This window comes from Chiloscyllium punctatum, chromosome 3 (genome assembly GCF_047496795.1).
Source record: "Chiloscyllium punctatum isolate Juve2018m chromosome 3, sChiPun1.3, whole genome shotgun sequence".
In the NCBI taxonomy this organism is placed as follows: Eukaryota; Metazoa; Chordata; class Chondrichthyes; order Orectolobiformes; family Hemiscylliidae; genus Chiloscyllium; species Chiloscyllium punctatum.
The window spans coordinates 153,189,827-153,212,013 of record NC_092741.1 but is presented as its reverse complement, the minus strand read 5'-3'; the positions used below and the strand labels follow the sequence as shown (position 1 = coordinate 153,212,013).

Genomic DNA, 22,187 nt, shown 5'->3' with positions numbered 1-22,187 from the left:
TCCATCAGAATATAGCAAACCCCACGAGTTTCAGGACTGTTTTGGGACTTACGTGAGCAGGTTTTCTGGTCCTCATTCAATATAAAACCTGGATGACACTTGCAGTGATAGCCCATTGGGGTGTTTACACAGATTTGCTCACAGTCATGGTTTCCAGTGGCACATATATTCGCACCTGAAATATTTCATTAAAGTTAATGTATCTTATTCATAAACAATTTAACATTCATTCATGTACCCTAATGATGGCAATAATAATAAATAAACAGCTTACTGTTTTATTAAAAATATTTTAAAGGGATAATGTGATCAAACATGGAGCACTGTGAAAATGGTGATAAACTTTTTGAATATTATTGAACAACACTAGAATAACCAAACAGCAAAGAAACCATTCAAGGAGCCTGAGTAGAAAAGTGGAATCTGTTACATTTACATTAGCATGAAAGCAAATCTTATGTTTCATATCTTGTGACTTCATCCCTATTTTGGAGCATTAATTAACTTAAAGGATCGATCTAAAAATACACTGGTCTGACTTGTATCAGTGATGCTGAAGTCCTACCATTGAACTGAAAGTGGGGGCTGACCCCGATCGGGCTGGGCTGATGACCCCGATCGGGCTGGGCTGTTGACCCCGATCGGGCTGAGCTGATGACCCCGATCGGGCTGGGCTGATGACCCCGATCGGGCTGGGCTGTTGACCCCGATCGGGCTGGGCTGATGACCCCGATCGGGCTGGGCTGTTGACCCCGATCGGGCTGAGCTGATGACCCCGATCGGGCTGGGCTGATGACCCCTGCTGAGGCAGCCTAACCAAGGAGATGGTAATGTTGCCATCAAAGATAAGTATGTCTGTTTGGAGAAAGGTGAGACCTAATGGGGAAAGCCGTTGGAGTGCTCATTAAGCTGAGGTGGTATCACTGCAGTGCAGACAGCCATTGGTGCCAGAGGAGGTACCTCTATGAAGTATAATGTGCCGATTAAAGATGTGTAATACTGATAGTGTCCCATTTATAAACTCTGGGAGTCACCATGATTTATCTGGAAATCACCGCAGAGCAGGAGGGACCCTTAATGAGCCTCTGATATAGTTCAATTAGCCTCTTAGTCACCAATTTTCTGGCAATATGGCACATCAGCAAGAAGATGTTGTTCCCTCCTCCTGATACTATCGCTATTGCTTTGCCAGCCATGCCATCAACCAGGCTGTCATCAATGGGCATGGAAAGTTCAGACCATTTTCCTTCCTTGGGCAATCCATTCAATATCTTTTTAATGTGTAACCTCTCAGAAGATTAATCTATTACCAGTATCTACACTCATAGTGCAAGAACAAGGAAGTTCAAAAACCTTGCAAGAACTGTGGAAGAATGTTTTATCATTATTTTCCACATCTTAAGGGCTAAGGCCATTTCCTACCACCTTCAGCCAGGTCCAAACTCACAGAATCACCCTGTCCTTTCTAACAGGCAAACTTCTGATAGTTGATAACTTACGTGAGCAGGTTTTCCGATCTTCGTTCAATGTAAAGCCTGGATGACACCTGCAGTAATGTGATCTCGCTGTACTCACACATATTTGCTGGCAGTCGTGGTTTCCCAGGGCACAGAAATCTGAACCTGAAACACGTTCTTTTTTTAAAAAAGGCCATGATAGTTACTTTAGATGGAAATGGAACATTTATTAAGAACAAAAATGGCATAACATAATTTTTCATTGGCATATCAACAAGCAATGAAACTTATGAAACCAGGTGTTAAGTAACCTATTCTAATGAATCTTAATCTTAAGTGTTTTAACCAGGACCCTTACAGCAATAAGTTGTATTAACCGCTGTGTACTTGAATTATTATTCCTGCAAGCCCCTTCATTTGGGGTTGCCATAAATAAATAAGCGATAATGTAATCTCATCACTTCGTCCTTATTTGGACAAACCACTCAACAATAATTTAGCAGAAAGTGATACAGATGTCATAGACATGATGCACTGAATTGCCTCTCTCTGTGTCATAACTTTTCAATATTTTTATGGACACTTAGTGGGAACAGTATTTTTAAAAATGCTATAATGGCAAATATCAGTTTTCACTTATTTACATTGCCCATTCAATATTTTGCAAGATTATTTGGAATTTACATTTAATGATTATAATTTAACAACCTTTGTTCTTTCTCCTTTTATTGTCTTTTACTTGTATGTGGCGTGTGAATATCACATGCGTGGCCAACATTGGTTGCCCAGCCCTAATTGCTGGAGGTAGAAGGTGGCAGGCTTCCCAACATCAAACCTGCCACAGGGTAGATACAGGATTACAGCCAACATGACTGAAATCATAGACAACTTGAGTCCTAAGAAGTCTGCAATGTGATGAAGCCCTAACACTCTGCCATTCTGCTCCATTTTGTGGATTGCAAAAGTGATTTAGCTACTTTTTCTGATCATGTGACCAACCATCCCATATTTTAAGGGATTGTCCATATTCTGACATTGATTTCACTTCCCTTAAGGGATGTCTTTTGTCCCTTGTTTCTAGTGCAGGGAGACTTGATCTGTTTCTTTGTGAATATGTGTACTGTGGGTCATCAGCTACCGATGGGCGTTATGGTGAGCTCCTTGTCCATTCCTATGATTACCAGCGTAATTAACTTGCTGGATCAATGTCATTACAAATGATCTTCTTTGGAAGTTAGAATACTTGGAGCTAACTATATGGTACTGACATGGAATGAAATAGAATCATAGAATCCTCACAGTGCAGAAAGAGAACAGTCGGCCCATCGAGTCTGGACTGACCCTCCAAATAGCATCCCACCCAGACCCAGTTCCCTACTCTATTCCAGTAACCCATTTCCCATGGCTAATTTACCTGACCTGCACATATTTGGACTGTGGGAGGAAACCAGAGCACCCGGAGGAAACCCACACAGACACAGGGAGAACATGCAAACTCCACACAGACAGTCACCCAAGGCTGGAATTGAACCGGGTCCCTGGAGCTGTCAGGCAGCAGTGCTAACCACCATGCCGTCCTTTTTAAATTTTTATTTTTGAGTAGGCATTTGCAAATTTAGTATGAAATGTATTAGTATTTGAAATCTGGCATTTAAATCTGGTGATTGATCAACTTGACATCAGAGTAAAGAGAAGTGAAAGAAAGGAGCTCTTATTTCTTAAAGTCAACTTGAGCATTTACACACAATTTACATTCCCCTATCTCCACCACAAAGGTAAAATTGCTTCACATAAACCTTTTAAAGATCTATGATATTGCCATTATTACATAATATTTAGCATTTTAATAATGTAGGCCCAATGAAAATCCACTTTAAAATATGTTATGGCCTCAAAATCCCTTGGAAAAGCTGCCAGTGGAAGTGTAACACAAATCTCATTGTAGTTTAATTTCCGATAGTAAAATCATACATCCTCCAGCAATAGGAGACAATCTGTCTATCTAGTTTGTGCTGATTCTTTGAAAAAGCAGTCCAATTGCATCCCCCAGTTTACTGCCCACCAACCTGCAAGTTAGACCTCTTCAAATACAGCTATGTACAAATGAATGAGGAGCATGTGTAGGACACTTAGCCTCCCAGTCTGCCATCTTACTCTGACTTCAAATCCACACTCCCACATCCCCCTGACAACCTGTCAACTCTCTAAGAACTCTGCTTCCACCATCTTTTCAGGAAGAGAATTCCCCTTCCTATGCTTCTAAGTTTATATTTCAAAGGCTCTCGACTCTCTCAATCTAGTTGGCCTAATCTAGTTTGAAATGGTGACCCCAGATCTTAAAGAAAATGACCCTCGTTCTAGATTTGCCAATCAGGGGAAGCATAAACCAAATCATCCGCCGACATTTCCGCCAACTCCAAACAGACCCCACTACCAGGGATATATTTCCCTCCCCACCCCTTTCCGCCTTCCGCAAAGACCGTTCCCTCCATGACTACCTGGTCAGGTCCACGCCCCCAAACAACCCACTCTCCAATCCTGGCACTTGGCCCTGCCACTGCAGGAACTGTAAAACCTGCACCCACACCTCCTCCCTCACCTCTATCCAAGGCCCTAAAGGAGCCTTCCACATCCATCAAAGTTTTACTTGCACATCCACTAATATCATTTATTGTATCCGTTGCTCCCGATGCGGTCTCCTCTACATTGGGGACACTGGGCGCCTCCTAGCAGAGCGCTTTAGGGAACATCTCCGGGACACCCGCACCAATCAACCACACCGCCCCGTGGCCCAACATTTCAACTCCCCCTCCCACTCTGCCGAGGACATGGAGGTCCTGGGCCTCCTTCATCGCCGCTCCCTCACCACCAGATGCCTGGAGGAAGAACGCCTCATCTTCCACCTCGGAACACTTTAACCCCAGGGCATCAATGTGGACTTCAACAGTTTCCTCATTTCCCCTTCCCCCACCTCACCCTAGTTCCAAACTTCCAGCTCAGTAATTGTCCCCATGACTTGTCCGGACTTGTCCTACCTGCCTACCTTCTTTTCCACCTATCCACTCCACCCTCTCCTCCTTGACCTATCACCTTCATCCCTTCCCCCACTCACTCATTGTACTCTATGCTACTCTCTCCCCACCCCCACCCTCCTCTAGTTTATCTCTCCACGCTTCAGGCTCACTGCCTTTATTCCTGATGAAGGGCTTTTGCCCGAAACGTCAATTTCAAAGCTACTTGGATGCTGCCTGAACTGCTGTGCTCTTCCAGCACCACTCATCCAGAATCTGGTTTCCAGCATCTGCAGTTATTGTTTTCACCTTTTTACAATCAGGGGAAACATCCTCTCCCCTTCTGCCTTTTCAACACTCCTCAAGTTTTTATACTGTTTCAATAAGTTGTGCCTTACTCTTCTAAATCCCCGCAGGTACAAGCCTAGTCTGCCCAATCTTTCCTTATAGGACAGCCAGCTCATTCTCGGTATTATTCTGGGAAACTTCCCCCAATCTGCCACCCACCACTTGCTTACATCTTTCCTTAACTACAATACTGTGTTTCGTACTTACAGATACAGTGTCACTATATAATTGAAGCATAACCCCCTCCTTCACATTTTATTCAATTCCCCTCAGTAAATGATAACATTCTATTATCTTAAATTCTTCTGCCTCCACCATATCTGCACCCAGGAGGACCAGTTCCAGCACAGAACACACCAGATGGCCTCCTTCTTTAAAGACCGCAATTTCCCTTCCCATGTGGTTGATGATGCTTTCCAACACATCTCATCCACTTCCTCCACCTCCGCCCTCAGACCGCCCCCCCCTCTAACCGCAACAAGGACAGAAACCCCCTGGTCCTCATCTTACACCCTACCAAGCTCTGTATACATCGCATCATCCTCCACCATTTCCATTATCTACAAATGGACAAAGATATATTTCCCTCCCCACCTCTATCTGTTTTCCATAAAGACCGTTCCCTCCGCAACTCCCTCGTCAGGTCCATGCCCCCTACCAACCCACCCTCCCCTCCCAGCACCTTCCCCTGCCACCGCAGGAATTGCAAAACCTGCGCCCACACCTCCTCCCTCACCTCCATTCAAGGCCCCAAAGGAGCCTTCCACATCCATCAAACTTTCACCTGCACTTCAACACGTTATTTACTGTATCCGTTGTTCCCGATGCAGTCTCGTCTATATTGGGGAGACAGGAGGCCTACTTACGGATTGTTTACTAGTCCCAACATCTCTGGGACTTGCGCACCAACTAACCCCACCGCCCCGTGGCCAAACGCTTCAACTCCACCTTCCATTCCACCAAGGACATGCAGGTCCTGGGCCTCCTCCACTGCCACTCCCTCACCATCCGACAGCTGGAGAGGAACGCCTCATCTTCCACCTCCGGACCCTGCAACCCCTGGCACCTATCCACTCCAACCTCCCCTCCAACCTATCACCTTTATCTTTCCACCCCCTCAGCTCACAGCCTCATTCCTGATGAAGGGCTTTTGCCCAAAACATCTACTCTCCTGCTCCTCGGATGCTGCCTGACCTGCTGTGCTTTTCCACTCTTGACTTTAATAATTCCTTGCCGTACGTCCATCTAACTCCCTATTGTGTTTGGTGCACTGGGACATCCTGATCTCTCAGTAGCTCACAGCATTGCAATCTCTTACCTTTTAGGGAAGATGCTCCTTTTTTATCCTTCCTTTTAAAATGGGCAAGTTCACATTTCCCCATATTATGCTCCATTTGTAGCATCTTGGCCCACTCACTTAAATTGTCAATATATTTTCATAACCTCCTTTGTGTCCTAACTTGGCTTCCTACCTTTTTTTGTGTCATCAGCAAATTTGGTAACCGTACCTTCCATCCCTTCATCTAATCATTTATTTGGATAGTAAACAAGACCCAAACAAAAATAGAAGTTGCTGGAAAATCTCAACGGGTCTGGCAGCATCTGTGGAGAGAAAGCAGAGTTCAACATTTCGGGTGGAGTGATCCTTTAGAAGGGTCTCATTTCTCTCCACAGATGCTGCCCGATCTGTTAAGCTTTTCCCGCAATTTCTGTTTTTGTTTCTGATTTACAGCATTCGCAGTTCTTTTGGGCTTTATTTAGTTCAAGTCCCAACATTGATCCTTGTGACACACCACTAGTTACATCTTGCCCACTTGACAAAGACCCACTTACACATGTTCTCTGCTTCCTATTTGCACGCCAGTGTATTATCCTTCCGCTAGGATATACTACCCACCTAGGCCATCAGCTTTTATTTTCTACAATAAAGTTTGATGTGGCACCTTATCAAATGCCTTCTGGAGACCCAAGTACTTTACATCATTGGTTTCCCTTTATCTACAACACAAGTTAATTCTTCAAAGAACCCCAATAGATTGGTTAAACATAATTTCCCTTTCACAAACCATGTTGACTCTGCCTGACTTTCTTGAATTTACCTCAGCCCTACTATGATGTCTTTAACAATAGCTTCTCCCTATGACAGACATTAAGCTAACTGACCTGTAATTTAGTTAATGTATTTGAATCTAATGGGACGGTCCCAAATTAAGGGAGTTTTAGAAAAGCAAAACTGTTGCGTCAATTCTTTTAAAACCTTAGAATGAAGTCCATCTGAACCAAGGCGCCTGTTAGTTTACAGCTCCAATAATTAACTCAGTACCATGTCTCTGCTGATTGCGATTTTATTGAGATCCTCCTTCCCTTCCACCTCCTGATTTATTATTGTCCTGGAATATTACTTGGCTCATGCATTGTGCAGACTAATGAAACATATATATTTAATTCATCCCGTTAAAATCTTGAATGGTTATCACCATACCTTTCTGATTAGTTCTCATTATTTCTTCCTTAACACCTCACTCTACCTTATGGTTACTATTAAGGAGCCTATACACCTCACTCTATTGCGTGGTTACTGTTAGGGCAACTATACACCTCACCTTATTGCATGGTTACTGTTAGGGCAACTGTACACCTCACCCTATTGTGTGGTTACTGTTAGGGCGACTGTACACCTCACCCTATTGTGTGGTTACTGTTAGGGTGACTGTACACCTCCCCCTATTGTGTGGTTACTGTTAGGGCGACTGTACACCTCACCCTATTGTGTGGTTACTGTTAGGGCGACTGTACACCTCCCCCTATTACGTGGTTATTGTTGGGAGACTGTACACCACTCCCAAAAGTGACTTTTTGCCTTTATCATTTCTCCTTTCGACCACAGCATGGTTTCCTAAACTTTTGTCATCCCACTCTTTTGTGCTATTAACTAATTAACGAGCAAAGTCGTCTAGCCAGCTTTTCTACTTTCCTAAATGTCCTTTACCCTTCAAGATTCAGGCCCTAATTCACATCATCCTACAGCTATGCCTTTGGAATAACTACCAGCTCATCCTTATTCATTTCTATTTGCATTCTCACTACCTGCAGTCACACAGCGAGGTTTTAGCTGAATCCTTTTTCACTATTTGTAAATTCTATTCCTATCTATTGGTTGACTCTTAGATTCATACTCTTATCACTTCCTGTTATGGTCAGTATATCATTTCCTACACTAATACATTTCCTCTATCCAAGACCAGGCTTTGATTTGTTCTTCCCAAATTTGATCCCTTGTCCCCATTATTCAGTTTAAAATCCTCTCTACTTCCATAGTCATGTAGGTTTTAGATTTAGATTAGATTCCCTACAGTATGGAAACAGGTCCTTCAGCCCAACGATTCCACACTGACCCTCCGAAGAGTATCCCACCCAGACCCATTCCCCGACATTTACCCCTGACTCATGCACCTAACCTACACATCCCTGGACACTACGGGCAATTTAGCCTGGCCAATTCACCTAACCTGCGCGTCTTTAGATTGTGGGAGGAAACTGGAGCACCCAGAGGAAACCCATGCAGACACGGGGAGAATATGCAACTCCACACAGACAGTTGCTCAAAGCTGGAATTGAACCCAGGTCCCTGGCGCTGTGAGGCAGCAGTGCTAGTCACTGAGCTACCGGCACCGGCCCAGATCCCACCTTCATCAATTCTTGTCTGATTGCCCCACAAACCAGAACCCCACTTCTCCCACTCCAATATTTGAGCTACACATTCATCTCTCTAATCTGATTTGCCCTATACTATAACATTTGCAAGTGTTAAAAATCACACAACACCAGGTTATAGTCCAACAGGTTTAATTGGAAGCACACTAGCTTTCCAAATATTTGCAAGTGGTTTGGGTAATAATGCAGAAAGTATGACTGTTGAGGGTCTGCTCCTTAATTTAATGCCTGATTCCTCAAACTGACAATGCAGAACTTCCTTAATTGTCCTGCCCATATCACTGGTACCCACTTGGACATGATGATTGGATCCTTGCCCTTCCATTCTTATGTTCCCGCCTAACCCTGTGCAGATGTCCTGAGCCCTGGCACCTGGCAGACAATACAGCCACCTGGGCTCATGTTGTTTGGTGCAGGGGAAAGTAACAATCCCCTTACTATACTCTCCCCTACTACTGCAACCTGCATTCTCACTCACACTTCCTGAGTAATTCCTGTACTGCTGTGCCATGGTCACTTACCTCATCTCCCATGAGCCTTCACTCTCATCCAGACAAACTGAAATAATCTCAAACCTGTTGGATCATTGCAAAGACTGAGGCTCCTGCAATTTTGCCTTTTGAACGTTCCCACTAAATTTGCTTCCACTGTCCTTTTGCATAGAGCTTGCCAAATCTCAACAACCCTTATTGTGAAGATATTTACCTCAATTTCACTGTTAGTTATTTTCATCAAGTATATTCAATCTATGTCCTCTGGTTACTAATCCATTTCCCAAATGAAAGTTTTCTCCCTATTTGCTCCATCAACCCTCCTGTTTTTTTATTATTCATTCATGGGATGTGGGCATCGATGGTTGGGCTACTATCTCTAGTTGTACAAGACAAGGTGGTGGTGAGTTACTTTCTTGGACCGATGTAATCCATTTGCCTTTAGGGAAGGAATTCCAGGATTTCTAAGTCAGGATGGTGAGTACTTCACAGGGGAAACCTGCAAGTGGCCGTGTTCCCATGTATTTGTTGGACCTTATACTTTGAGATGATTGTGGTCGTGGGGTTGACTCAGGTGCCTTGGTGAATTTCTGCAGTGCACCTTGTAGATGGTACACACTGCTGCTACTGAGTCAGAGTGGTGGAGGAAGCGAATGTCTGTGGATGTGATGCCAATAAAGCAACTGGTTTTTCCTGGATGGTGTCGAGCTTCTTGAGTTTTGTTACAGCTACACCCATCCAGGCAAGTGGGGAATATTCCATCACACTCCTGACTTGTGACTCGCAGATGGTGGGCAAGCTATGGGGAGTCAGGAGGTGAGCTATTTGCTGCAGAATTCTTAGTTTCTGACCTGCTCCTGTACCCATTGCATTTTTATAGCCAATCCAGTTGAGTTTCTGGTCAATTGTAACCCCCAGTTTGATAATGGGAGATTCAGTGGTGGGAACGTTATTGAATGTCAAGGTATGATGGTTAAATTCTCTCTTGTTGAAAATTGTCATTGGCTGGCAGTTGAGTAGCCTAAATTATATATGCCACTTGTCAGCCCAAACCTGATATTGTCCAGGTCTTAGTGTATTTTAACATGGACTGCTTCAGTGTCTGAGGAGTTGCAAATGGGACTGAACGCTGTGCAATCTCCACATCTGACCTTGTGATGCAGTGAAGTTCTGCTGAATGAGGCAGCTGAAGATGGTACTCCTCTGATGAACTCTCACAGAGATGTCCTGGAGCTGAGACAACTGAACTCCAACAAACACAACCATCTTCCTCTGCACCAGGATTTTCAAATTATTCATTATATTTCTGAAGAACTCATTTTCTTTGAAACCAGACTTCAACCCTTTCTTTTGTTCAACCTACTTGATCCACATATTGTAGACAGCAAACATTTCTAACTACCATGGAAATTCATGGGGTCCGAAATTTGCACAATACAGTATTAACTTGCAATTTTGTTCATGTAACATGAAAATCCATATTATAGTGGTTTCAGAAACAGCTTACCACAAAGAGTCTCCATGAACTTAGAAGTCAGCATCTCTATCACACCATATGTTTCCACATAGAAGACATGGTCATCCAATGGTTCACTGGCCATTAGTCTCAGTGACTGCATGTCAGCCCTGTCTACACCAACAGCATAGATTTCAATACCGGAAGCTCGAGCACTTGCAGATATTTCTGCCACTTGGTCCTGTGGCCTGCCATCCGTCACAATGATGGCTACTTTAGCGATACCAAGTTCCTCTGATCTTGCTCCTGCAGGTTTCGTAAATGTCTTCCTCATTGCACTGTCAATGGCCAAACCTGTCATAGTACCGGTTGAAAGGGGTTCGATTTGATAAACTGCTTTCTTCATGTCTTTCTTGTTGTTGTAGGTTTTGAACATGAACTCCTCCTTCACACTGCTTGCATAGTTGATAATAGCCACTCGGGTCCTATCAGGTCCAACATCCAATGTGTCAATCATCTTAGCCAGAAAGACTCTCACCTTTTCAAACTCCTGGGGTCGAACACTGCGGGAGCTATCGATGATAAAAACCAAATCTTGCGGCTGACTTTTACATTGTGCTTCTGTGAAAGGAACAAATGTTTTTTTTAAAAAATACATACATTTGTTGAAATAAAATATACTTACTTCAAACTAGTATGTTGTTCCTTTAATTCTTTTGATGTACAAGGTGGTAAAAAGTTTGTGAGAGACTTTAGAACCTCACTCATCAAGACCACCTCCTGGCCAGAATCTGCAACTACATTGATATATTCGTCCAAATCACATTGAACACCAAAAATAAAATTAGTAACATCTCGCAGTGGTAAACATTGACAGAGAAGTTAACAAAAATCTTAGTGGCACGAAGTAAGACTTGGAGCACATTCCAGAAGCAAATTTTGAAAACCAAAGAGCCCGCATTTCATGACTTGGGCAAAAGTGCCCAATTAATTTTATGGGCAGCACGGTATCACAGTGGTTAGCACTGCAGCCTCGCAGCGCCGGAGACCCGGATTCAATTCCCGACTCGGGCGACTGACTGTGTGGAGTTTGCACATTCTCCCCGTGTCTGCGTGGGTTTCCTCCGGGTGCTCCGGTTTCCTCCCACAGTCCAAAGATGTGCAGGTCAGGTGAATTGGCCATGCTAAATTGCCCGTAGTGTTAGGTGAAGGGGTAAATGTAGGGGAATGGGTCTGGGTGGGTTGCGCTTCGGCGGGTCTGTGTGGACTTGTTGGGCCGAAGGGCCTGTTTCCACACTGTAAGTAATCTAATCTAATGACTTTTCGATTCCCTACAGTGTGGAAACAGGGCCATAGCTGCAACAAGTCCACACCGACCCTCCAAAGAGTAACCCAACCAGACTCATTCCCCCCTGACCAAGGCATCTAACCTGCACACCTTTGCATTGTGGGAGGAAATACACATAATGTGCAAACTCTACACAGTTGCCCGAGGCTGGAATCAAACCCAGATCCCTTTTGAGCCATATCAGTCATTCTTTCTAATTCATTTTCTTTGACTGTACAGGCATCCAAACTTACTATCACCACATAGCTCCTTCTTGATCTATCCCATCATCTCCCAACTTTTATGGCAATGATGACATCAAGAACCAGACAGTTTCTTAAAATAAAAGGAAATCAAATTGCAAATTTATAACATGCCACAGTCCGATAGTGAGATAACAAATTGCTTATTGTTCCTGGTAATTGTACATAGTTTGCTCTATAAATGTTTTTGCTTTTGTGAGTAACTTTTAAGCACTGTGCTCAAACAGAACTTTTAATAAGTTTATTAGAAGTCGTAAGTTCACAAGATATAGGAGCAGATTTAGGCCATTCAGCCCATTGAGTCTGTTCCACCATTTGATCATGGCTGATATGCTCCTCGCCCCCATTTTTCTGCTGTCTCTCCATAACCCTTCAACCCATTACCAGTTAAAAATCTGTCTAACTCCTCCTTAAATTTACTCACTGTCCCAACATCCACTGCACATTGAGGTCACAAATTCCACAGATTCACAACCCTTTGGGAGAAGTAGTTTCTCAACTCTGTTTTAAATTTGCTGCCACTTACTCTAAGACCACGACCTCTCATCCTAGAATGCCCCACAAGAGGAAACATCTGCTCCATGTCTATTTTATCCACACCTTTTATCAACTTAAATACCTCAATTTGATCTCCCCTTAGTCTTCTAAATTCCGGAGTATAGACTGTTCAATCTCTCTTCACACAACAAACCCCTCATCTATGGGATCAATCTAGTGAAGCTCCTCTGAACTGCCTCCAATGTCACTACGTCTTTCCTCAAATAAGAGGACCAATTTTTTTTCATAAATCCATTGAGAGATGGTCAATAAGGAAAGAAACCATAGAAGGGAAAAGGAATAGATATGGTAAATACAGAAGAAGGTTTGTATATCAGAATGCTTCAATAGATAGTTGTAAAAGTTGGTAAAGCCAGGGTGATGGACAGGGACATGCTGTAGAACTGAATACAAGGTAGGGACAGTTTGGAATTTGACACTGAAAGTACGAAATAATGTATTACATGTTTCTGTGTATGTCACTGCTCTCTCTTCCCCTCATATTTCAAAATTTTTATTATGATTTTTACATATATTTCCAATCTGATTTGTCGCCTGGATCTTGCTGAAATAATCTCACTGAGAGTTTCATTGCTGGCGAAATCTGATAGCAAAATCTAGAGTTATATGAATGGAAGTTCAAACATTGGAGTCAATGATCATCTGCTTCTCCAGAATCTGAATACAGTACATGGAGACAGTGTCTAGAGAGATAGAGAAAGAGAAAATAAAGGATAGACAAACAAAGGGGTTGCTGATCATAGCCGAGAGGGATAAATGCTGGGTGGGGTGCTAATGAGAAGTGTAAGTGATTGAAAATTGATTAGCTGTGCTGGAAACAACCCATACAAAACAGCCACCAGTGGCATGGGGGTAAGGAACAAACAAGGAGGAGGGTGTTCATGTGCAGAAGTTGTTAAACTTAATGCAGCATCCTGAAGACTGAAAGGTACCCAGGTGGACAATGGGGTGTTGTTCTTCAGCTTGTGTTGATCCTTTCTGGAGCACTGCAGCAAGCCTGAGACAGGAATGCTGGTCAGGAAACATAGGGATGTGTTGAAGCGGAGGGGAACTGGAAGCAAGGAATTATTATTACGGTCAGGGCATAGGTGCTCTACAAAATGGTCACATAATGTGCTTTTCTCTTCTCAGTGTAGGGGAGACCACATTATGACCAGCCAACACAATAGACTAGATTGAATGAAGTGTAGGCAAATCAGTGCCTTACCTCAAAGGTATGTGTAGATCCTTGAATAGTGAGGAGAGAGGAGATAAATGAGCAGGAGTTATACTCTCTGCAGTTGCAGGGGAAGGTACAGTGGAGACTTGGGGAAGTTATTGGGAGTGAAGGAGGAGTGGAGTAGGCATCCCAGAGGGAATGATTCTTGCTGAAAACCAACAAGAGAAGGGAGGGGGAATATGTGTCTGGCAGTGGCATCCCGCTTGAAGTGATGGAGATAGTGGCTATTGATCCTGTGGATGTGGATGCTGGTGGGATGGTAGGTGAGGACTAGGGGACCCTATCACTGCTGTGGGAGGGAAGAGGAAGGAGTGAGGACTGAAACGCAAGAGATGGGTCAAACACAGCTAAGGGCCCTGTCAACCATGGTGCTGGGGAATCCTTGGTAAAAGAAAAAGTTGGGCATTTCTGAGCCCTCCCCCCCCCCCCCCCCCCCCCCTCCCCCTGTGGAGGTTGGCATCATTAGCACAGATGTGATAGAGATGAAGGAACTAGAACCATGGAATAGAGTGTTTACAGGAAGCAGGGTGAGAGGATGTATGGTCAAGTTAACTGTGGGAGTCAGTGGGCTTGTAGTGGACATTGGTGTCCAACCTATCCCCAGAAATGGAAACAGAGATGCTGAGGAAGGGACTGAGAGAAGTCAGAGATGGACCAAGTGAAGATGAGAGCTGGGTGGAAATTGGAAGTGAAATAGGTCATTTTTTTCCAATTCTGGACAAGAGAGGGAAGCAGCACCAAAGATGTCACCAAAGCACTGGAGAAAGAGTTGTGTGTGGGGCTAGAATAGGACTGGGACAAGCAATGCTCCATGTCCTACCATAAACAGAGAGGTATCACTGGGGCCCATGCAGGTATCCATAGCCACACCTTTGATCTGAAGAAAGTCAGAGGAGTTAAAGGTGAAGTTGTTCAAAGTGAGGATGAGCTCAGCCAGGCCAAGGAGAGTGGTGGAGGATGCAGACAGTTGAACCTCTGCAACGTAGAGGTCAGTATGCCAGATGACAATAGCACCGGCCTTGTAGGCAGGCTTGATGACAAAGGCAGGGTTGAATCTGAGAGCATGGAGTGCAGTCAGGGAGATAGGTTGGAATGGGTGAGGGGAGCAGAAAAATCAAGGTGACCAATGAAACGTTGACAGTTTGTGATGAATAGACTGAGTCCAGATAAATGGCTGGAGGGAGGGGTCCAGGTGAAGGAAGAGCGTTGGAGTTGAGGGGGTCTGTGGGACGGGGGGAGGATTCTTTTCTAAAGAGATGGAGGCGAGGTAAGAAGTGTTTGACATCATGCCATTTCCAAACTTTGTTGAGGTGGGGCATAAAGGGATAAAGCTAAATCCTTTGCTGAGTACAGATGTTCAGCATGGACATGGGAAATAGTTGGCAAGAAGGTGGGGCGCGGAAGTGTTTGAGTCAGAGGGAAGGTTCCAGAGGGGTATGGGTACCTCTGAGTTATTGCATCTTGTGTTTCTTAAGGATGGCGCTTCAAGACGGTGGCATCAGCAAGGTAGGCAGCATTTAGGTTCCTGGGCCCATCTGCTCCAGATCTGCCATTTCCTCCCTTCTTTCCTTACCCTCTTTGTCTGCTTTCTTTTTCTTCATCTTCATCTTCTTCCTGTTGGTGGGGGAGCAGATGGCATCGTGGAGGTGTGCAACCGGAGCAGGACTCTTGGTGAGATGATGGCCTAGCCTGGCAGTGGAGACAGGGACTCCTGGTTGTGGTGGGCCCAGAACCATGGACTCCTGGTAATCAGCAAGGCAGCGGCAACAGCAGAGCTGGATTTTCCTGGTTACTGGACGAGTGTGGGTCTAGCATGGGATCTGGCATTGGCGACTCATTGGTGATGTGGGCCCAGTGATAAGAAGGTGGCACCTCCAGCAGCAGAGGGGCAGTGGCACAATTGTTTTTGGTGAACTAAGTCAGGGCTCAGAACTACTGGCAGAGACTGAAGATGGACTCTCTTACAGCTATACCCTTTTATTTTTAAACGATTCAAATTGGTACCAGATTGTGGTGAAGGTTGAAGCTTTCAACTGTGTTTTACTGTGTTGTTCATTGTAGACAGCAAGTGATAACCAATCATCATTCACAATGTCTGACAGGAAGGGAAAAGATTTCTTAAGAATGATCCAAAGAATGAATTGGATCTGGGGTGGGGAAATGGGGTTGTGGTGTGTAGGACAACTCTGAGAGAGTGTGAGGGGATGTTGCTGGAGATAGAGAAAACGGGAGTATGTACATAATTTGCAAATGTTACCACTGAAACTCATAGAGATCTACAGCATCGTCCAACGCATCCATGCTGACCAGATATCCTAACCCAATCTAGTCTCATTTTCCAGCATTTGACCCATCTCCTTTTAAACTCTTCCTATTCATATACCCTTCCAGGTGTCTTTTAAATATTGTAATTGTACCAGCCTCCACCACTTCCTCTGGCAGCTCATTCCATACACACATCACCCTCTGTGTGAAAAACTCGGCTCTTAGGTCCCTTTTACATCTTTCCCCTCTCACCTTGAACTTATGCTCTCTAGTTTTAGACTCCCCCACCTTGGGAAAAATACCTTATTTTCCTCCAATGTTGAGGACCCTTCTTTTCCAGCTAACAGAAAAAAATCAGATCCACCAAAAGTTCATGCATCATTTTACTGGCCTATTTGGTTTGAGGGTACAGAGCTCAAACTAAAGAATAACCGCAGAATTCCACACACAGGGAGGGCTCATCTCAATTGGAATCCACAGACTTTTGCCAAAAATCGGCAGCTCTAGTACAACCACTGGTGCTTTTTTGTAAATGGCGAATTTCCTTCCTTATGATAGCTCCTACTCTTTGGCAGGTCAAAGGTGTCTATGTTCATTTAGCAGGGTTCCATTGGTTCAGTGTTAATGAGGGAGTTTTTTTTAACAAATTGATGGCTGATATCTTTTCCATTTTGTTTTGAATGAAAAGTTTGAAATGAAAAATACAAAATTTAGCTTCACAGCATTTTTCCTTGTACTTCAGTGCTGACCTCCTGTCATGGGTTGTCGAATCAAGAGGAAAAGTAGGAGCAGTCAGAACGATAAGAAGAGAAATAAAAAAGGTTCTCAAATGTCAAAGTAAAGTCACCATTGTCTGACATTGTTGCTCTCTCATCAGAGAGAGGCTGGTGGTGGTTTAACCTAAGTGTATCCCCACCTCAGGTGAAAGGAGAGAGTCCCTCAGCTGGTGCAGGAATTAAACCCACACTGTTGAGATCATTGTGCATCACAGATGACCACCCAGCCAACTGAGCCAATCAAAGGATCTGGTGGAATGGTGTTGACAGAAAAATGTTCTCATTGAGCGAAAGGAAGCAAGTTAGCTGTCACACAAAGCAAAGCAACCAAAGACATCGGAAAAACTAGTGATACACAAATCAAGAAAAGAAAATATTATTATTCACTCCACACAGTTCCTTGTTGATTTTAATAAGCCTTAGAATTTGTCCTAAATGTTAGCAGTTCTTCCAGAACGTGATAACTGAGTTCCTATGAGACCCGCAAAATCGCGCAATACAGACATTTAGTGTTTAGCATCTGATCGCGTTATAACCAATCGCGTTATAGACAACACACTCTGACAGCTGTTGCCCACTCACTCAATCGCGTTATAGTAGAACCGCCTGTAATAGGTCATTTGTTTCCACTCTACCTCGACACTGTGGCTTACAGAGGAAAGTAGAAATGAAATGTTTAGTCTTTGGGGCAAGGTACGAGTCGGTTGAGTTGCAAAACCTTTACTTTTGGCCATTCAAGCTCTTACTGCCCGCCAGCCACGTGGTGAAATGTTGCCTCTTTTCTGTCAGTAACGCCCAGAGTCATCCCCGGAATTAGCATCAATTTGCCTACAACTATGGCCATGCCAAAATGGTCAATTTAAAAAATTATAGACTTCATGAATAAGGAGAGCACACAGTGTTTGGATAATCAGAATTAAGACGGAGCAGTGGAACCTGGATCACAGATGCAAATCTTTAGAATATAAAATCTGCCTTTTTTTTGCTGTTGGCTTCTTACTTTCCTAACCCTTCATGTTGCACTCGGGTGGTTGCTATAACCAATCACGTCTCGGGTGATCTTGACTTTATTTACCTTACCCATTACAACTTCTCCAAGATAATATCTCCTGCCCTCCACCCTATCATAATTTCCCTTCGTGTTTGTTGCTGTTCTTTCCTCTTGTACTGACTTGAGACTGTTACGTTTCTATGTTTACAGTCATAGAGGACTACAGCACAGAATAAAAAGGCTCTTCACTGAGTCTGCGCCGGTCAGAAACATCCACCTAAGTATTCCAATCCCATTTTCCGTCACTTGGCCATGGTCTTTCTGTTCTCTCTCTCCACAGGTGCTGAACAAGTGCGGGGTGTTGGCATTTATTTCTGTTTTCCAGCCAAAGTTTAGACAAAGCATAATCCTTTGTAAACCACGTTTAAAACTGAAGGTAGTGACAGTGGAGCAGTTGTTTGGTTGCACTGCCTTCCAAACAAGAGGGTTGCAGGTTCCCCAACAATTGGAAACAGCTTCCCACTGCTGCAGTGCACAGCCACCAAAACATGCTCTCGAACTTGGACCACTTTGGCTGTTGGGGAAGCGACAGCCTTCCTGCAATTCACACTCGCTGTCTCTCCAGCCTGTAGCTGCAGGTTTTGGGAAGAATAATTACTCACATTGACATCAGAAATTTGCAAGGATTACTGTATTAACGTATCTATATCGTCATGTAAGAAATAACTTAGCAAAAGTAACATTAGCCATAGGCCATAAGAAACAGGAACAGGAGGAGGCTGTTCGGCCCATTGAGCCTGCTCCACCGTTCAACATTCTTTACGTCCACTTTCCTGCATTTCTTCGTAACCTCAATTCCCTGACTGATCAAGAATCTATCTCCGTTTTAAATATACACAGCTGTCTCTGTGGCAAGGAGTTCCAAAGACTCACAACCCTCCGAGAAAGAAATCCCCCCTCACCTCAGTCTTCAATCAGTGCCCCTTTACTCTGAGACTGTGCCCTCTGATCCCCATCTCTCCATGGCGAGAAACAGCCTCTCAGCATTCACCCTGTCATAACCCTTACAACTCCGACATGTTTCAGTCAGATCCTCCCTCCCCAACCACCCCCAATCTTCTAAACTCCAGTGGGGAGAGTCCCAACCGGTTCAGACTTTGTTCATAAAATCATCTCTCCACATGGGGGATCACCCAATGGTTAAAACATTAAACTTTAAAAATTAAGCTCACCGATTTAATCAATCGAATTAGGGAAAAGGCTGGGTTTAGAAATCAAGAACCAATCAGCAAAACCTGGAGAACTTTCAGATCTCTAACTATAACGAACAACTCTCGCCTGGTGTGGAGACAAAGCTGGACTGTGAACTGGTTCTGAAGGACACTCACGAGACCCGAAAGATTAGCGGTTTCTCCCCAGAGGTGCTGCTGGAACTGCGGAATTTCTCCAGCAATTTCTGCTTTTACAGTCAGCTTTCCAACACACTGCAATTCTTTGATTCAATTCTCGCTTACTTAAGGGCAGACTTTGACGGAAACGAATCCAAAAATGATGTGGCACAAAGGACATCTTAGAAGGTGGGAATGCTAATAATGAATCCGGGCGAAGGAAACAGCAGAGAGAAGCAGAAACCGGACTGGACAATGTTGCACTCAGACATTTTCGCCTCCAGTGTTTAATGACACAAATGTCCATCAAATTGCACCAACTCAGCACTCCACCCCGGTCTCTGTACCCTGGTGGGTCCTGTCAGCAATAGCTAATACAGTTATAACCCACGATATCATGCAAATGGAAGCCGATTGTGTTGAATGACAGTTTTAAAACTTAGGAACTATCGAGTGAAATTCACAATCATTCTAACGAACCTGTCTCAGTGTGGGGCTGAACTCAGATTTCCAGGGAAAGTGCTGTTTGCGACCAAACAAGAGAAATTAAATAGTAGTTCAGGCAGCATCCGAGGAGCAGGAAAATCTGCCTGACCTGCTGTGCTTTTCCAGCACCACTCTAATCTACACTGGTTTCCAGCATCTGCAGTCCTTGTTTTTAGCTAAGGGAAATTAAACAACTTACACCTTCCTTTGATTAAAATCAACTCTAGGGGTTCGTTAATTTAAGAGTATTTCAGGAAAATATTACCTCGTTGTCCGTTTATTTTCAAACAGCCGCTCACCGTTCTCTGTAGATACATCTGAAAAATATTTTACAAGGGGCAGTGCTGCTGCACTGTATAATTCTGATTCTAAATGTTTAAACTACTCACTTTAAATTACTTGTGATTCGAATGATAAGCATCGCAATAAGACCCTAGCTGCCTGTTCTCTCTCCCCTAAGTCAAGGACATGGTTAATAAGATCAGGCTTTGGTGACAGAGCGAAGTTTTCTGTACCTTGTATAACATTACTGCGCTGTGGGAGTGCTGCCTGGGTGTATCGAACCGTCGCTGGGAGCCGTGCTCTCTGGGTCCGGACTCTGTGAGAGCGATACTTGAGTCCCTGAACTTGGGCGATGAACACAAGGAAACAGCAGAGAACTCCACTCCAGGTCTCCTTCATGGTGTCTACAGCTTCCGCCGTCCTTCTCTGTCTCTCTCTCTCTCTCACACACACACTGCCTCCTGCCCCTGTGTTTTACAGCTCACCCAGCAGTCTCCTGAATAAAATCCCAGCCTTAGCCACGTGGGAAATACTGAACCAATCGCCAAGAAATCTTACAGAGACAGGGAGCACGGTCGGGGTCAGTGGGGTTGAAGCTGAGCTGGTACTGAGTCACACTCCTCTTCGACCTATCACCATTACCCCCAGCTCCAGCTGCCTTACCCCAGCCCCACACACCCCCCCTCCCATTTATCACCCCACCCGCGAGGCTCCCAGCATCATTCCCGATGAAGGGTCTTGCCCGAAACGTCAATTCTCCTGCTCCTCGGATGCTGTCTGACCTGCTGTGCTTTTCCAGCATCACTCTCTCAACTGAGACATCAGGTAATGCACCACTAAAACCAAAGGTTTCTCACGGTCGGGGGTGAGGGTGGGATAGAGACTGGGACACTCTGTCTGGGGGGATAGAGACAGGGACACTCTGGGGGATAGAGACTGGGATACTCACTGTCTGGGGGGGGGGGGGGGGATAGAGACTGGGATACTCACTGTCTGGGGGGGGGGGATAGAGACTGGGATACACTCAGTCTGGGTGGGATACAGACTCGGATATTCACTGTCTGAGGGGATAGAGACTGGGATACTCACTGTCTAGGGGTGGGATAGAGACCGGGATACTCTCTGTCTGTGGGGTGATAGAGACTGGGACACTCACTGTCTGTGGGGGATAGAGACCGGGATGCACACTGTCTGGGGGAAATAGAGACCGTGATACTCACTGTCTGGGGGGGATAGAGACTGGGATACTCACTGTCTGGGGGTGGGATAGAGACTGTGATACACTGTCTGTGGGAGGGATAGAAACTGGGATACTCACTGTCTGGGGGAGATACAGACCGCGATACTCACTGTCTGGAGGGGATAGAGACTGGGACACTCACTGTCTAGGGGGGATAGAGACTTGTATACACTGTGGGAGGGATAGAGACTGAGATACTCACTGTCTGATGCGGGGGATAGAGACTGGGACACTCACTGTCTAGGGGGGATAGAGACTTGGATACACTGTGGGAGGGATAGAGACTGGGATACTCACTGTCGGGTGTGATAGAGACTGGGATACTCACTATCTGGGGGTGGGATAGAGACTGGGATATTCACTATCTGGGGGTGGGATAGAGACTGGGATATTCACTATCTGGGGGTGGGATAGAGACTGGGATACTCACTGTCTGGGGGGGATAGAGACTGGGATACTCACTGTGTGGGGTAGTGTGGGATAGAGACTGGGATAGTCACTGTCTCGGGGTGGGATAGTGACTGGGATACTCACTGTCTCAGGGGGGATAGAGACTGGGATAGTCACTGTCTGGGGGGGGGTTAGAGACTGGGATACTCACTGTCTGGGAGTGGGATAGACACTGGGATACTCACTGTCTGGGGGGGATAGAGACTGGGATACACTGTCTTGGAGGTTAGAGACTTGGACACTCACTGTCTGGGAGTGGGATAGACACTGAGATACTCACTGTCTGGGTTGGAGATAGACTGGGATACTCACTGGGGGGAGATAGAGACTGGGATACTCACTGTCTTGGTGGGATAGAGATTGGGATACTCACTGGAGGGAGATAGAGACTGGGATACTCACTGTCGGGGGGGTTAGAGATTGGGATACTCACTGTCTGGGTGGGATAGACGCTGGGATACTCAC

General features: G+C 44.8%; 1 protein-coding gene across 3 annotated transcripts in view; it reads right to left on the bottom strand.

The window, feature by feature from the left end:
* The window catches only part of LOC140466848 (uncharacterized), a 49,820-nt gene extending 29,302 nt beyond the window's left edge, over positions 1–20,518 (bottom strand). For 2 of the 3 annotated variants that reach the window (XM_072562576.1, XM_072562593.1), the window contains exons 1-4: positions 20,266–20,518; positions 10,529–11,098; positions 1,500–1,634; positions 53–175 (exon numbers count right to left, since the gene is read on the bottom strand). In XM_072562576.1, coding sequence (XP_072418677.1) covers positions 53–175; positions 1,500–1,634; positions 10,529–11,098; positions 20,266–20,431 — 994 coding nt within the window. In that variant the 5' untranslated portion in view covers positions 20,432–20,518. The remainder of the gene's footprint in view (positions 1–52; positions 176–1,499; positions 1,635–10,528; positions 11,099–20,265) is intronic. The other variant, XM_072562584.1, reaches the window with a different exon arrangement.
* Between the last annotated feature and the right edge of the window lie 1,669 nt (positions 20,519–22,187).